Genomic DNA, 12,447 nt, shown 5'->3' with positions numbered 1-12,447 from the left:
TAGCATATGTTTACACCACTTGTGCAGGTCAAGTGTTTATGCTTAAAAAAACCCAACAAGCCGGGCTTTGGATCAGGATAACAGGTAAGGTTCACAAACTGGAAGGCTGCTGGATTACTGGACCTGGTTCACATTCATGAAGGTTGTCTTCTGACCTCATATACATTAGGAACACAGTGACAGTAGCAAAGGTAGCTGCATTGACAGGAAAAGCACGGAGAAGTGTGGAAGTAAGACCTCTTGTGAACACCCTCCAGCCTTCTTCATGGTAGCTCTTTCTGACGCAGTCTAAAATGCCGTTGTATTGTGTAACACCCCCGACTCCATCGGCCTGAAGCCGAGATTTGATCACATCCACAGGATAGGTTGAGAGCCAGGACACGATTCCTGACATCCCCCCAGAAAACAGCAATTTGGGAATAACGTAACTGTCTTCAGCTTCACAGCCTAAATACCTGGTCATGCAGTCATAGGTCAGGAAGTAAAAGCCAAAGCTTGGAGTCTCTCTTATGAACGTAGAGACCATGCCCCTGTTGATACCCCTCAGCCCTTCCTTTTGATAGATTTTGATCAAACAATCCAGAGAATTTTTGTAGTTCTTCGTTTTTAGTTTGTATTCACCTGTTCCTTGAAGCTGCATTCTTGTCTTTGCCAGCTCCATGGGACAGCAGATGATGCACTGGATAGCCCCTGCTGCTGACCCTGCAAGAAACTGGTTCAGAGGAGTGTCTTTTCCAAGAGCACGAAGCGTGTTTCCTTGTACACCGAACACAAGTGCGTTAATGAAGGTAAGTCCCATCATTGGTGACCCAATACCTTTATAGAGTCCAAAAGCCTAATGGAAGAAAGAAGGAAACACTCTTTGTAACAGTGGTGTTGATAACCTCCTGACACTGTGCCTTTCTGGCTCTCCCTTGTGCTCTAACTTTAACAGTTGCCAGAAGATCAGTACCATCTTGCCTTGTAATAATAATTTCATTGCTGCCTAGTATGCAGCATTTTTAGCAGTACACATATGTAGTTGAACACGTCCAGAAAACAATCTTAGTCCATTCAGAGAAAAGTTTTCTGGTAAATTTTATACTTTACTTTTAAGTAGCCAAAAGCCTAAAGCCACCCTTTTAGTTATGGTCTTAAAGCTTCAGCAGAAAAAAAAACCCTTACCAATTTCTTCACTCCTTCCTCAGATTGCTTGGATTCTTAGAAAATTAACTATTCAAATAACTCATTCTTATTAAAAAAGTTAACTTCAAAATACCAACTTCCAACTTGGTGATCTTCTTTGTGACATGTCTGGCAAACTTCTGACTGCAATATCTACCCTATGATCAGGTGAGGTTCAGAGTACGCTTTTCTCTTGATCGTCAGTATTTGTAGGGTTCTTTAACAGCTTTCCCACCCTTCCGATATAAAAATATATGAAGATGCAAAATATGTAAAGTATTAATTTTGTACTTACAGATTCTTGCTTTATGATGGACTGAAAGCAATGGAAGGTCCCACGGTAGAGAGGTTTCTCTACATTTTGAACTTGTAGACGAACCTATAAAAAGTTGTACGAGATACTGATTTGTATGTCAGGAGCAGCCTAATTGGTAAACTAGTGTCTTGTACGTATATGGAGATTTGCTATAGCAATGTATATATGCAAGAGCACACTGGAATGCCATATGTGGCAAAATAATTTAAAAATAGTCTGTAGGTGTTTTGAATTAATTTTGGGCGTGAAAACATGAAGGGAGGAGGATTAACTTCTCATGAATATTAGAAAAACAGTATGTGGAAGTACCACAGGGTACACTTATCTTGAATTTCAGATTGAAGTTTTACAGTGCTGGCTACAATAAGTACTTTCTTTAGCTGCCAAGAATACTTCTGTTCGCACTAAGGACTATCTGTACAAACCTGATAGAATTTTATAAAAATTTGTCAAGCATGAAATAACGATAATTGTAAAAGGATGGAAACTTTAAACACCACCACCCACAGTGTTTTGGGCTACCAGACTTGGGACCCTTTACTGAGATCTGACTTTTTTCAGAGGGTAGCTGGGAAGAGACTCTTAAGATGTCTTACTTTGCATAAGGAAAGAATAAAAAGTAACTTGTCCTTTTAAATTTTAGCCTGTTTTTTTAACAGTAAGTTAAAAATGCAAACAATTTGTGATGATGTGGCTGTTTCAAACCTTTAATGCTAGTAATCAGTTAACTTTTCCAGAACTGAAATGGTATGTTCTGCTGGACAGATAGAAGCTACTGCAACTGATGACATCAGGAGACAGGCCAATCACCCAGATATTTTTCAATATTTAATGGCAAAGTTCACTTCAGTTTTTCCTGCTAATTTGTCCTCAACACATTTCAAACAAAACAAAAAATCCTCAAAGCTACCTAGTTTGTGCAGAACCTTACACTGCAATAAAGTCAAATTGATTTCACTGGATTGGGGAAGTTAGAAATCTGTCTTTGATCTCCAGCATGGAGGGTTGCAATGTTCCTCAGAAAAGACGCTTATCAACCATTTAATGCTACAGGGCAAAAAACTTCAAGCCTCTAATTCTGAACAAAAAAGAAGATAATCAGGTCAACGTGAGAAACTCCTGACTGTAAAATGTCTTTATACCTATTTGCCTAAAGTAATAATAAACAACACCACCACAATGAAAGACCCATAAGATATTGTGGGTCTAGAAAGGGATTTGGCGACGTGGTTTGTCAAAATTCTACATTCAGGTTAGCTTTCTCTGAGGCAAAAATTTAATTATTTACAGTTTCAGTATATTTTGTGTCCCTACAACATGGTATTTTATGTTTTGTAAATTGAAACTTTAGGTTTTAGTGTCTCTTTAGTATACATGTTAGTGTACACTAGCCAGACTGGGAGGCTGAGATCATCTCAGGTCTTCCAAGATGGAACAGGGTTTTCAAACTTCTTAGAGTTAAAAGTAGGCTTATAGTAGAATTTGAAGCAAATAAATCCTTTGTTACCTAAAGTGACTTGGGGGGGCCAGGCAGACTGTTAAAACTGCTCAAGAAGCAGACCCACAAGCACAAACATAAATTTTAACAAGCTATCGGAATTGCACAATGCAAAGATTTTACTCCACTTATAACTTACTGCTATTGTTTCAAACCCTGTCTGTGCAGTCAAGGGACTTCCACATGTATGGGCTTTGGGAAAATTGCAGCTTAGGAACCTTCTTACTTTAACTTTTCTATATGCTTGTCTTCAGTAGTTTAGAATTAGTCATATTCTGTACATAGATTGAATTTCCTAGTGGCATACAGCTCCCACTACTTTTGTCTAAATTTTTGAAATATTGACCAATTAAGTCTTGTTGTAGGATAAAATATTTAGAGAGTACTGATGCTCCAGGTTTAAGAATGAAAAGCAGCTCTCATTGGAGAAGAGGAGACTGAGGGGTGACCTCATTAATGTTTATAAACATATAAAGGGTGAGTGTCAGGAGGATGAAGCTGGGCTCTTCTCAGTGATGTCCAATGACAGAACAAGGGGCAATGGGTGCAAGCTGGAGCATAGGAGGTTCCACATTAACATAAGGAAAAACTTTTTCACTGTGAGGGTGGCAGAACACTGGAACAGGCTGCCCAGAGATGTTGTGGAGCCTCCTTCCCTGGAGGTAGTCAAAATCCACCTGGATGCATTCCTGTGTGATCTACTCCAGGTGGTCCTGCTCTGGCAGGGGCATTGGACTAGATAATCTTTCGAGATCCCTTCCAATCCCTAACATTCTGTGATTCTGTGAGCACGGTGATGACCACAGAGGGATACCTACATTAGCAAATGGCCAGGGAAGGCAATGAATGCATATGAAATTTTATTTCATGAGTATTAATGCCATATTCAACAAGCTTTTTAATGTGTACAACTAGGAAGGATGAATCATGTGCAAAGTTTAACCCTCTATTTTATTCATTGCCCAATATTCTTGCATCCTTTTTAGTTGAAACCACTGTTACTAAGGTTTTAGGGACAATAGTAATGCACTGTAATTTCACATCACTAAAGACTTGTGTAAATGTACTCAAGACTAAGCAAAAAAACCCGGAGCATCACACCTCCAAAAGAGTCCAAACATATTATAATATTTGAAATAAGCTGTTTAGCAGTGTTTGAGCAATGGAAATGTCCTCTAAGGATATGTAGTGGATAGGCACACTGTTGTTGAGGTCTTAAGATTCAGTTTTAGAGCCATTGTGTGTGGAAGTGTATATAGCCAGAAATGCATACCAGAAAGAAGGTTCAGACCAAGACTTTACACTTAAAGGATATTTAAACCCCACTCCCTCCATGCCATAGCTGTAGAAGAGGGACACATCAGTTTAAAACTAAAAAGGGAAAAAGCTTCACAAGTCTTTTAGACCTTTATTTGAACTAATACATTTGGGAATAAATTAAGACTGAGAGAAACAGAAGTGTTCACCTGGGCTATACTTACTAGGTAACTCTCCCGTGATGAGGCTTATCTGTCATCTACAACAAAGTAACACTTTTGCTGTTAATGAAGACAGCCCCTAGCTCAGAAAGTAAAGGCAGTTAAAAGCAAAAAAGCAATTTTATACATAACATCAACAAACCAGGGATAAGGAGTTTGCCAGTTTTGAGATCAGCTCAGTTGTGGGTTTCACAGGGTGACTTCCCCAGCTTAATCTCTCCCTGTGTGTCCCACCATCCCCCTCCCCACTTTGTGAAACATGATCACCAGCCAAAAAAAAAAAAAAAGAAAGCTTAAAAGCCAAGACAGAAGTAAAATTCTGGCTTATCCAAGCAGCTTTCCCATGGTTCAGTTATAGTAAAAACTTACAGTCTAAGGTGACTACCAGCTAGCCCTTTAAACACTGCATTACTATAAAAGGGTTAGTTCTTAACACAAATACATACACAAGTTATGCAATGTCTGTTTGTTGATTTGCTGTTTGTTTTGGTTTTTTTTTTAAAGACTGGTTACAGAGTTAAGTTTTCCCCACATACAGTGGTCACTATGGCAGCTAATAACACAAACATTAGTATTTTCTCTAACAAAAAAAATAGATAAATGCTTATAATACCTTCTGATGGGTATGGAAATCTAGTGTGCCACACTGGATTTCATAAAACATTTAAAGTCATCTCCAGACAAACTGGTTTTCTCTATTGTAAAGCAAGACGCTTTTTTTAAAGCCAACACATCTGTTTTTGCATTAATACATCTGCTGGAACTAGCGCAGGAGCCCCAGTTTTGCAGACACTTAAATGTTTAGTTTCATGCACTAGAAGCTGTTCCACTTTAAAAACCAAGAAATCCCCACACATGCTTAACTTTAGACTGAGCACAGGATTTTAGTAGTTTTGCTCACTTTAGTGAAGTGACCCATCACCTTAAGTTAAGCATGTAAAGCTTGGCAGGATGGGGGTGAGAAAAGATGACAGCTGGGCCTGTGCCACTGAAAAAAAAAGTGCAAGTCTAGATAATACCATTTCTGAAAATATATACTAGAATTCAGCCCAAATACTTAACAGTCAAATTTACCATGCTCTGAGAAACATATATACAGTTTGTACTATTTGAGCAGCTTGCACTGGATTGGCAAGGGCTAATATCCTGCTAGCTAGGAAAGTGTGTATGAATTAACCATGTGCTAGAATACAGAACATGGTGATGGCCTCTGTAACACTATCAGTGTGTTCATATCTAAAATCAACAAGGTAGAGGTATTCCCAATATAGCTCTAGCGAGTGGCATGTCTGCTGCAGTCAAGTGATCTGGTGTATTTAGCAGGGAATATGTTGGCATCCCTTTTTCTATTCTTCCAGTGCAAGGCTTTGGATAAGGCTGCCAAAAAGTGACTTAAGTTGTCATCTCATTCTGAAAAATGGGCTTGGACCCCTGGCTGAAGGGCCCTCCAGGAGATTTTAGATCTTATCTTTGAAGTAGCTACCCTTAGTATGCATAATAAATACAGCTAACAGACCATCATAAAATCAATTTTAACTTGGAAAGTTATAAAAATACTTAAAGGGAGGAAAAAGCCCCCAGACAAGATTCATGCTATGGATTTTTTTTTATCCATTTATACCCTTTGGCTAGTGTAACAAATTAATGCTTGAGGAGTAAGTAGCAAAGCTTGAGGGGAAAACAAACCACAAATTTTCCACCTAGTAACAAAGTAGATTTGAGTTACAAAGGTAGGGAGAGGCAGTTTTAGCAGTTAGTGATGAACAGCTGCAGGGAAGCAAGCTTAGAACAAAATTAAGTTAAATGTAAGACTGTATTTTCAAATACAGCAGTGTTACTGCACTGATGAACTTCTGGTAGCTTAGGCCAATGTTTGTCATGTTACTGGGTTGAATCATACATACACAGAATTTTTTCACTTCTGAAGAGCTAGAGACTGCAAATCTATAAACAGTGGTTGAAGAGGCTTGCTCTAAGCTTTCCAGCACAGATTTGTGCTCCTACCATGTCTGGGGATTTTTTTTCCTCCCCTACTCCTTGGAAAGGCTTTGTTTGCTACCTAGAGACAAAGATATTTCATAATCAACCCACCTTAACAGTGTCAAATGGGTGTCCTACCAGCACTCCGGCAGCACCTGAAACAAAACAGATGCCACGGTTATGACTCACAGTTCTCTTCCTGGGTCTGGGGCTACAGTAGCCCAAGCACAACCACCAGCCTGAGATGTAAGTGCACAATGCTGTTGGTAGGCCAGGTAAAAGCATCCTTTCAAGTCAGAAGATGAGAGATCTACAGTTTAGTCTTTCAGGCCTGTACTAGGTTCCTTTATGCTCCCATCTAGCTTCTGAGCCCCAGGCAGGGGCTGAGGTATGTGACTACAGAGCATGCCACATCATACTTGTAGTTCAGCAGTGATTCCTGGCCTCAGCCCAAGGCAAGTTCAGTGGGCAGAAATTGCAGATTTCCTCCAAAGCACAATATTTCATGTACATGCTGCTCTGTGGAAGCATAGAAAAGCTGGAAGCTTCTCTAGAGGAAGAAGAAACTCCCTGCTCTGCCCACAGCCTTTCCTGGTGTGTTGGTAGCACCTGCAGAAGGACCATGCATTACCAAAAACCTTTGCTTTATTCTAGCATCAGAGGACTTTTTAGAGGTTATTGCAGGCCTATTAGTTACACCGCTTCATCTGACTATGTGCATTTTGCACTGGAAAATACAAGTACTGGCTGAAGCCAGGGAATCCTCTAACTCCTAAATTTTGTGATCCAAAACTAGAAGTTCAATTCATTTATGACCTTCTCACATTTGCAGAAAGATAATGTCCCTCCCTCTCCCCAAGAAGATATGGCAGAAATACAAAGCCCCACTCTAGGATGGAGTAGTCCAGATTGGTCAAGGCCAGCACAGCAGCAAGATAGTCCAAGTCACAAAAATACCGATGTGCACTGTGTTCAGCACGAAAAGACCAGTGGCACAACTGACCATATGGGATCCCTAGCAAGGCAAGGATCATTAAGACAAAGTCAGAGAGAAGCTCAAAAAAAAAAAAAAAAAAAAATCTTTGCCAGGTTAGGAAGGAGACCAGCAAATGCAAATAACTGAAAAGACACAAGAATAAATCTCCTGAACACAATTTAACAACGGCTAAAAATAGAGGAAGGAAGGCCGTAAGCAGATGCACAGGGAAGAGCGAGATGAGCAGCCGTATTCTCGCCTCCTCGTCTCGTTACAGCTCCCCGCTATAAATACTGGCGGGTCAGAGGGGTTTCCCGAGCCCGCTGCTGCCCCTTCGCTAACCCCAAGAGCGCTCCCCACCCCCCCCCACCCCCCACCCCCCCCCCCCACCCCCCCCCGCCCCTTCGGGCAAACCCGCCGCTGCGGCGCGGCCGGGGGAAGGCAGCCGGCTCCCCCGCCGCTGCGGGAAGTCCCCGACACCTTCCTCCGCCCCGCCGGCGCTGCCCGCGGCCCCAGCTCTCCCCTCCCTCCCTCCCGCTTGTTCCCCCTTCCCCCCCCCCCCCATTTCCCACCCCCTTTTCTTTTCTCCTTCCCCCCCCCCCCTTTTCTTTTTCCCCATCTTTATTTTCCTTCACCTCCCCCCCCCCCTTTTTTTTTTTTTTTTTTTGCAGCTCCTCACCGCCGACGCATCCCGCGAGGAAATCCAAAGCCATGCTGGCACCCTCCGTCCCCGGCGGGCCCAGCCCCTGCGCGACGCCGCTCCGCTCACTGCCACCGCCCGCCCCGCCGCCCGCCCTTTCTACCGCCCGTTCCCCGCCGCCCCTTCCCGGAGAGGGGCCGGGCCGCGCCTCCGGAGGGGCGGGCGGCGGGACAACTCCCCCCCGCCGCCCGCAGCCACTGGCGGCCGAGCCGGGGCGGCTCCGGGCAAAGGGCGGGACGGGGGTGGAACTACCGGGCGTGGGGGAGGCAGGAGCCCCCCCCGCTTCCTTCTTTTTTGCAGCTGCAGCATTAACCAGAAGTAAAAGCGGTTTTGGAGGCTGGGGAGGTGGTGGTTGGGGAGCGAGGCGGGAGAGGGCGCAAAGCATCCCTCCTGCGGAGCATCAATGGCCCCAGAATTGTTTTGGGTGGTTCAGGGAGGCAGCTCGGGCATCTCGCTTTGTGGGGGAGGCATCCCTGGGCGCTGGTGGTCGGAAAGGCTGTGGAGCTGATGTCGTGAGGACTTTGGAGGGGGTGCCTCCTTTCATATAGGGGTGAAATGCCTTTAACACCTCCCCTGTGAGGACAGGCTGAGAGAGTTGGGGTTGTTTAGCCTGGAGAAGAGAAGGCTCCAGGGAGACCTTACAGCGGCCTTCCAGTGCTTAAAGGGGGCTTATAAAGATGGAGACAGACTTTTTACCAGGGGGTGGCGTGACAGAGCAGGGGGTAATCATTTAAACCAGAAGAGAGTAGGTTTAGATTATATATTTGGAAGAAATTCTTCACTGTGAGGGTGGTGAGACACTGGCACGGGTTGCCCAGAGAAGCTGTGGCTGCCCCCTCCCTGGCAGTGTTCAAGGCCAGGTTGGATGGGGCTGTGAGCAACGTGGTCTGGTGGGAGGTGGCCCTGCCCATGGCAGGGGGATCAGAACTAAGTGATCTTTCAGGTTCCTTCCAACTCAAACCATTCTGTGATTCTATAAGCAGACTCCCCCACCCAATGCTGTCCCAGAGAGCGGAGGAAGGGTTACACCAGCAGATGTGGGCTCTGTGCTGACGGCTGACCTATGGTACAACTGGAAGCGCAGGGATGAGAGCCCACCTCTGGTGGTCAAGGCCACAGATCAGTAGCCTGCTGCCTGTGGGGCTTAGCAGAGCCCTGGATCTCAGTCTTATACATTGCTGCTGCACTTCTCCTTGCCAAACACGTTTCTTGCCTCCCTGCAGGCTTTCATTTTTTGTATTAACTCTGCTTTCCTACTAACATTGCCTGGCTTCCAGGTGCCCTGATGCCAGACCCTTTAAACAGGAAACGCAAGCTGTTGACAGTTTGAAAAGGGAGCCCTGGTTAGGCTGCTCGTCATTTCTGCGGGCAATGTCTGAGAAAGGGGACTACCAGTGGCCTAGAACAATAAGCAGCCTATTCAAGCTTTGCTTAGAGTAACATGATCTTCAGGGCCTGCAAAGTCAGCTTTTAGACAGTAAGTTCCAGAAGCAGAATGGAAAAGCAGATGGATTTTTTTTTTTAATTGCTTTCTATGGTATGGCAGTCCTTTTCTAGGTGTAGCAGCTCAATATAAAGCAAATAAAATCTTGCAGTGGAATAGTATGTTAAAAATCAAACCAGCTTTTACCTTCAAAGAAAACACTCAAACAAAAGACAAGGATGCTTCCAAGGAGGTCCAAAACTACTACTACAGAGCAAAACCTGAGAACCTGTCCCAGATTTAGCAGCTCTAGGGCCATCATTACAATTAATAAGCAGATAAGATGGAAATGCAAAGCACTCAATGAATCCCTGACCTTCCCCATATCTTCTTCCAACCCAACACTCATTTGGGTTGCTTCTCATCTCTAAACACTGTCAAGCACCCAAGTGTCTCCAGGATGCTTTGGATTCCCTGATGCCCATACCTGTCCTACCTGGGGATGACACGTTGGCATTAGATAGCAGGTAGGTGGGCTGGCCCTGCCTTTTGCTACAGCACCAATGGCATTGGGAACTGCCCGCTCCTGCTGCATCACGCATCATTCCGCCACCTAACGGGGACCTTAGACCTTGCCCAGCACATACGCCTGCAGCCAGTGCTTGAAATCAGACAGGAAGCCCCAACTTCCTGGGAATCTTGTCCACTCGGTTATCCGTGAAAGGAACTACAATCATATACGCAGCTCTGCAGGTGGAAGTCCAGATGTTATGTGCATCTGCCACGCAGCACAAGCCTGGAAGGATCAGCTTGGCCTAAAATGTTCCTGGCCAAAGTGGTTTTAATCTGTTATTCAAATCCTCTGATCTACCAAGCAATTTGCCTCAGAGAAATTACCAGAAGTGCTTTGTAATTTTGATGTTTGCCCACAATGGACAAGGAAAACATTTTCTCTCTCTTTGCAGGCATTTCTTAAATTATCTGAAGACAGTTTCATTCTTAGTCTTTTCTTCTTTGAGTTATATTGATGATTATCTTTTGAACTCTGATTCTTCTTACCCCCTCTTTCTTCAGTTGTTCTGGAGTTCCTTGAACTGACCACTAAGGCCTTGCTGAGTGACTAATAGGAGATTACTTTGGGTATCTGCAGACAACACTCTTGTTCATATATCTGAATATGAGATCATATATTTACAAGAATCCTCACATATAACATAATGTAACAGGATCTTATCGATGCTTATAACTATCTAAAGGGTGGGTGTCAAGAGGATGAGGCCAGACTCTTCTCAGTGGTGCCCAGTGACAGGACAAGGGGCAGCGGGCTGAAACTGGAGCACAGGAAGTTCCGCCTCAATGTGAGGAAAAACTTCTTTACACTGATGGTAACAGAGCACTGGAACAGGCTGCCCAGGGAGGCCGTGGAGTCTCCTTCCCTGGAGATATTCAAAACCCGCCTGGATGTGATTCTGTGCAACCTGCTGTAGGTGGTCCTGCTCTGGCAGGGGGGTTGGACTAGATGACCTCCAGAGGCCCCTTCCAACCCCTACTGTTCTGTGATTCTGTGATAACATGATACTGCTCATTTATGGGCAGCTTGTGACACATGACGTGCCCCAGACGCTTTTCAGTAGAACAGCTGCCCCAACATTCCCCATCTTGTACTTGCAGTTTCTTTCTACATAGTCATTCCTAGCTGTCCTTGCTAAATTACCTTTTCCAGATTGTCTTTCCAGTTTGTCAAGATCACTTGAATTCTAATCTTGCTGTTGATGTTTGTGCAGCCCCTCCCAGTTTGCTGCAATCTCCAAAGGCCTGTCTTTGTTCCTGCATGCTTGAGCTGTTCCTAATAAGCTTTATTCAATGCTACTGAATGTTTTATTCAATGCTACTGAACCCCACTGGAGCAGGAATGTATTTCAAAGGGAGCAGGGAGGCGCTTTATAAGTTTGCGCAGAAAACATCAGGGGCTCATTGGTATAAAGTTTGAGATGTCAAAATTTGGTTCACCAAGGAATGTGCATGGCTTTAGTTCCACTGGGAAGTTTCCCTTTTGTTCACTTTTTCTTACTGGGGTTTTTGTTTTGGTTTTGGTTCGAGTTACACTTGCGAGGCAATGTTGTATGAATGTAAGGGAGTTTATTAAGCTTGTATGTGGAGGGGACAGTGAGTCAATATAGGTGCTTGTATTTGTGTGTGGCTTCCATAGGAGCTTTGTAACAAAGGGAAGGAGGTCATATAGCTCTTACAATTTGTTAGTCTTACTTAGGCCAGACATTTTGCCTATTGATCCAGGGCCTTATGTGTGCAGTACGGATACAGTTTTGGAGAGGAGAGCTAACCTGACACTCAAGGAAACCCAGCTTTAACAGTTATTTCTTCACTCAGGCTGCCTTCTCTAGATAGTTCGAAAGCTATGTCTGATCTTGCATCCACTTTGTTAATGTATGATGCCTCCGGCTCAGAGAGTGACTCAGACGTCTGTTGGGAGCTCTTGTGCCCTTCAGGCTCCATAGATTTGTCTCAGTTGTGACCATCTTTCTTTTTATTCTGCTGGGATGCATCCCCTAGAGAGATGGAGTGAGGGGTTGGGCTTTCCCTGCTTTCTTCTTCTTTGTGAGCATTTAGCTTCCCTGCTGGATGGTGAAATGTAGGCTCATCAAATAGAGAAAGCAGAAAAGAAAGAGATAATGGCAGCTCGGGAAACATATAGAGTCTTCTAGCACGTACAGCAGTTGTACTGCCACATGTCTGAGAGAAAATGTTGAAGTTCTAATTTAATGTTATCCTTCAGAGACCCTCTTCCCTTTGTCCCAATTCCTTCTAGGTCTGAACGGTGGCCATTCAGGTGGAAGATGCTTTGCAGAAAATGCTGGAGGCGTGAGATAGCAGAAATTTCCCTTAGTTCTTAT

At 44.0% G+C, this 12,447-nt stretch overlaps 1 protein-coding gene across 1 annotated transcript; it reads right to left on the bottom strand.

Annotated features, from left to right (window-relative positions):
• Positions 1-9: 9 nt before the first annotated feature.
• SLC25A29 (solute carrier family 25 member 29) lies at positions 10-8,125 on the bottom strand. Its single transcript, XM_086463289.1, has 4 exons — positions 8,092-8,125; positions 6,548-6,591; positions 1,460-1,543; positions 10-835 (listed from the first exon to the last, which is right to left on the bottom strand). Exons 1-4 carry the CDS (start codon positions 8,123-8,125, stop codon positions 92-94), a joined length of 906 nt encoding a protein of 301 aa, XP_086319415.1. The 3' UTR covers positions 10-91.
• Positions 8,126-12,447: the final 4,322 nt, after the last annotated feature.

The sequence above is a fragment of the Leptosomus discolor genome, chromosome 3 (assembly GCF_034619465.1).
Source record: "Leptosomus discolor isolate bLepDis1 chromosome 3, bLepDis1.hap2, whole genome shotgun sequence".
In the NCBI taxonomy this organism is placed as follows: Eukaryota; Metazoa; Chordata; class Aves; order Leptosomiformes; family Leptosomidae; genus Leptosomus; species Leptosomus discolor.
Note: the sequence above shows the minus strand (reverse complement) of the source record. Positions and strands in the feature narration are given on the sequence as shown.

Coding starts and splice junctions, on each gene's coding strand:
- SLC25A29 (XM_086463289.1), bottom strand. CDS start 8,125: ATGGCTTTGGATTTCCTCGCGGGATGCGTCGGCG. Junction 6,592..8,091: donor CCTCGCGGGATGCGTCGGCG/GTGAGGAGCTGC, acceptor GTTTTGTTTCAG/GTGCTGCCGGAGTGCTGGTA. Junction 1,544..6,547: donor ACCCATTTGACACTGTTAAG/GTGGGTTGATTA, acceptor AACTTTTTATAG/GTTCGTCTACAAGTTCAAAA.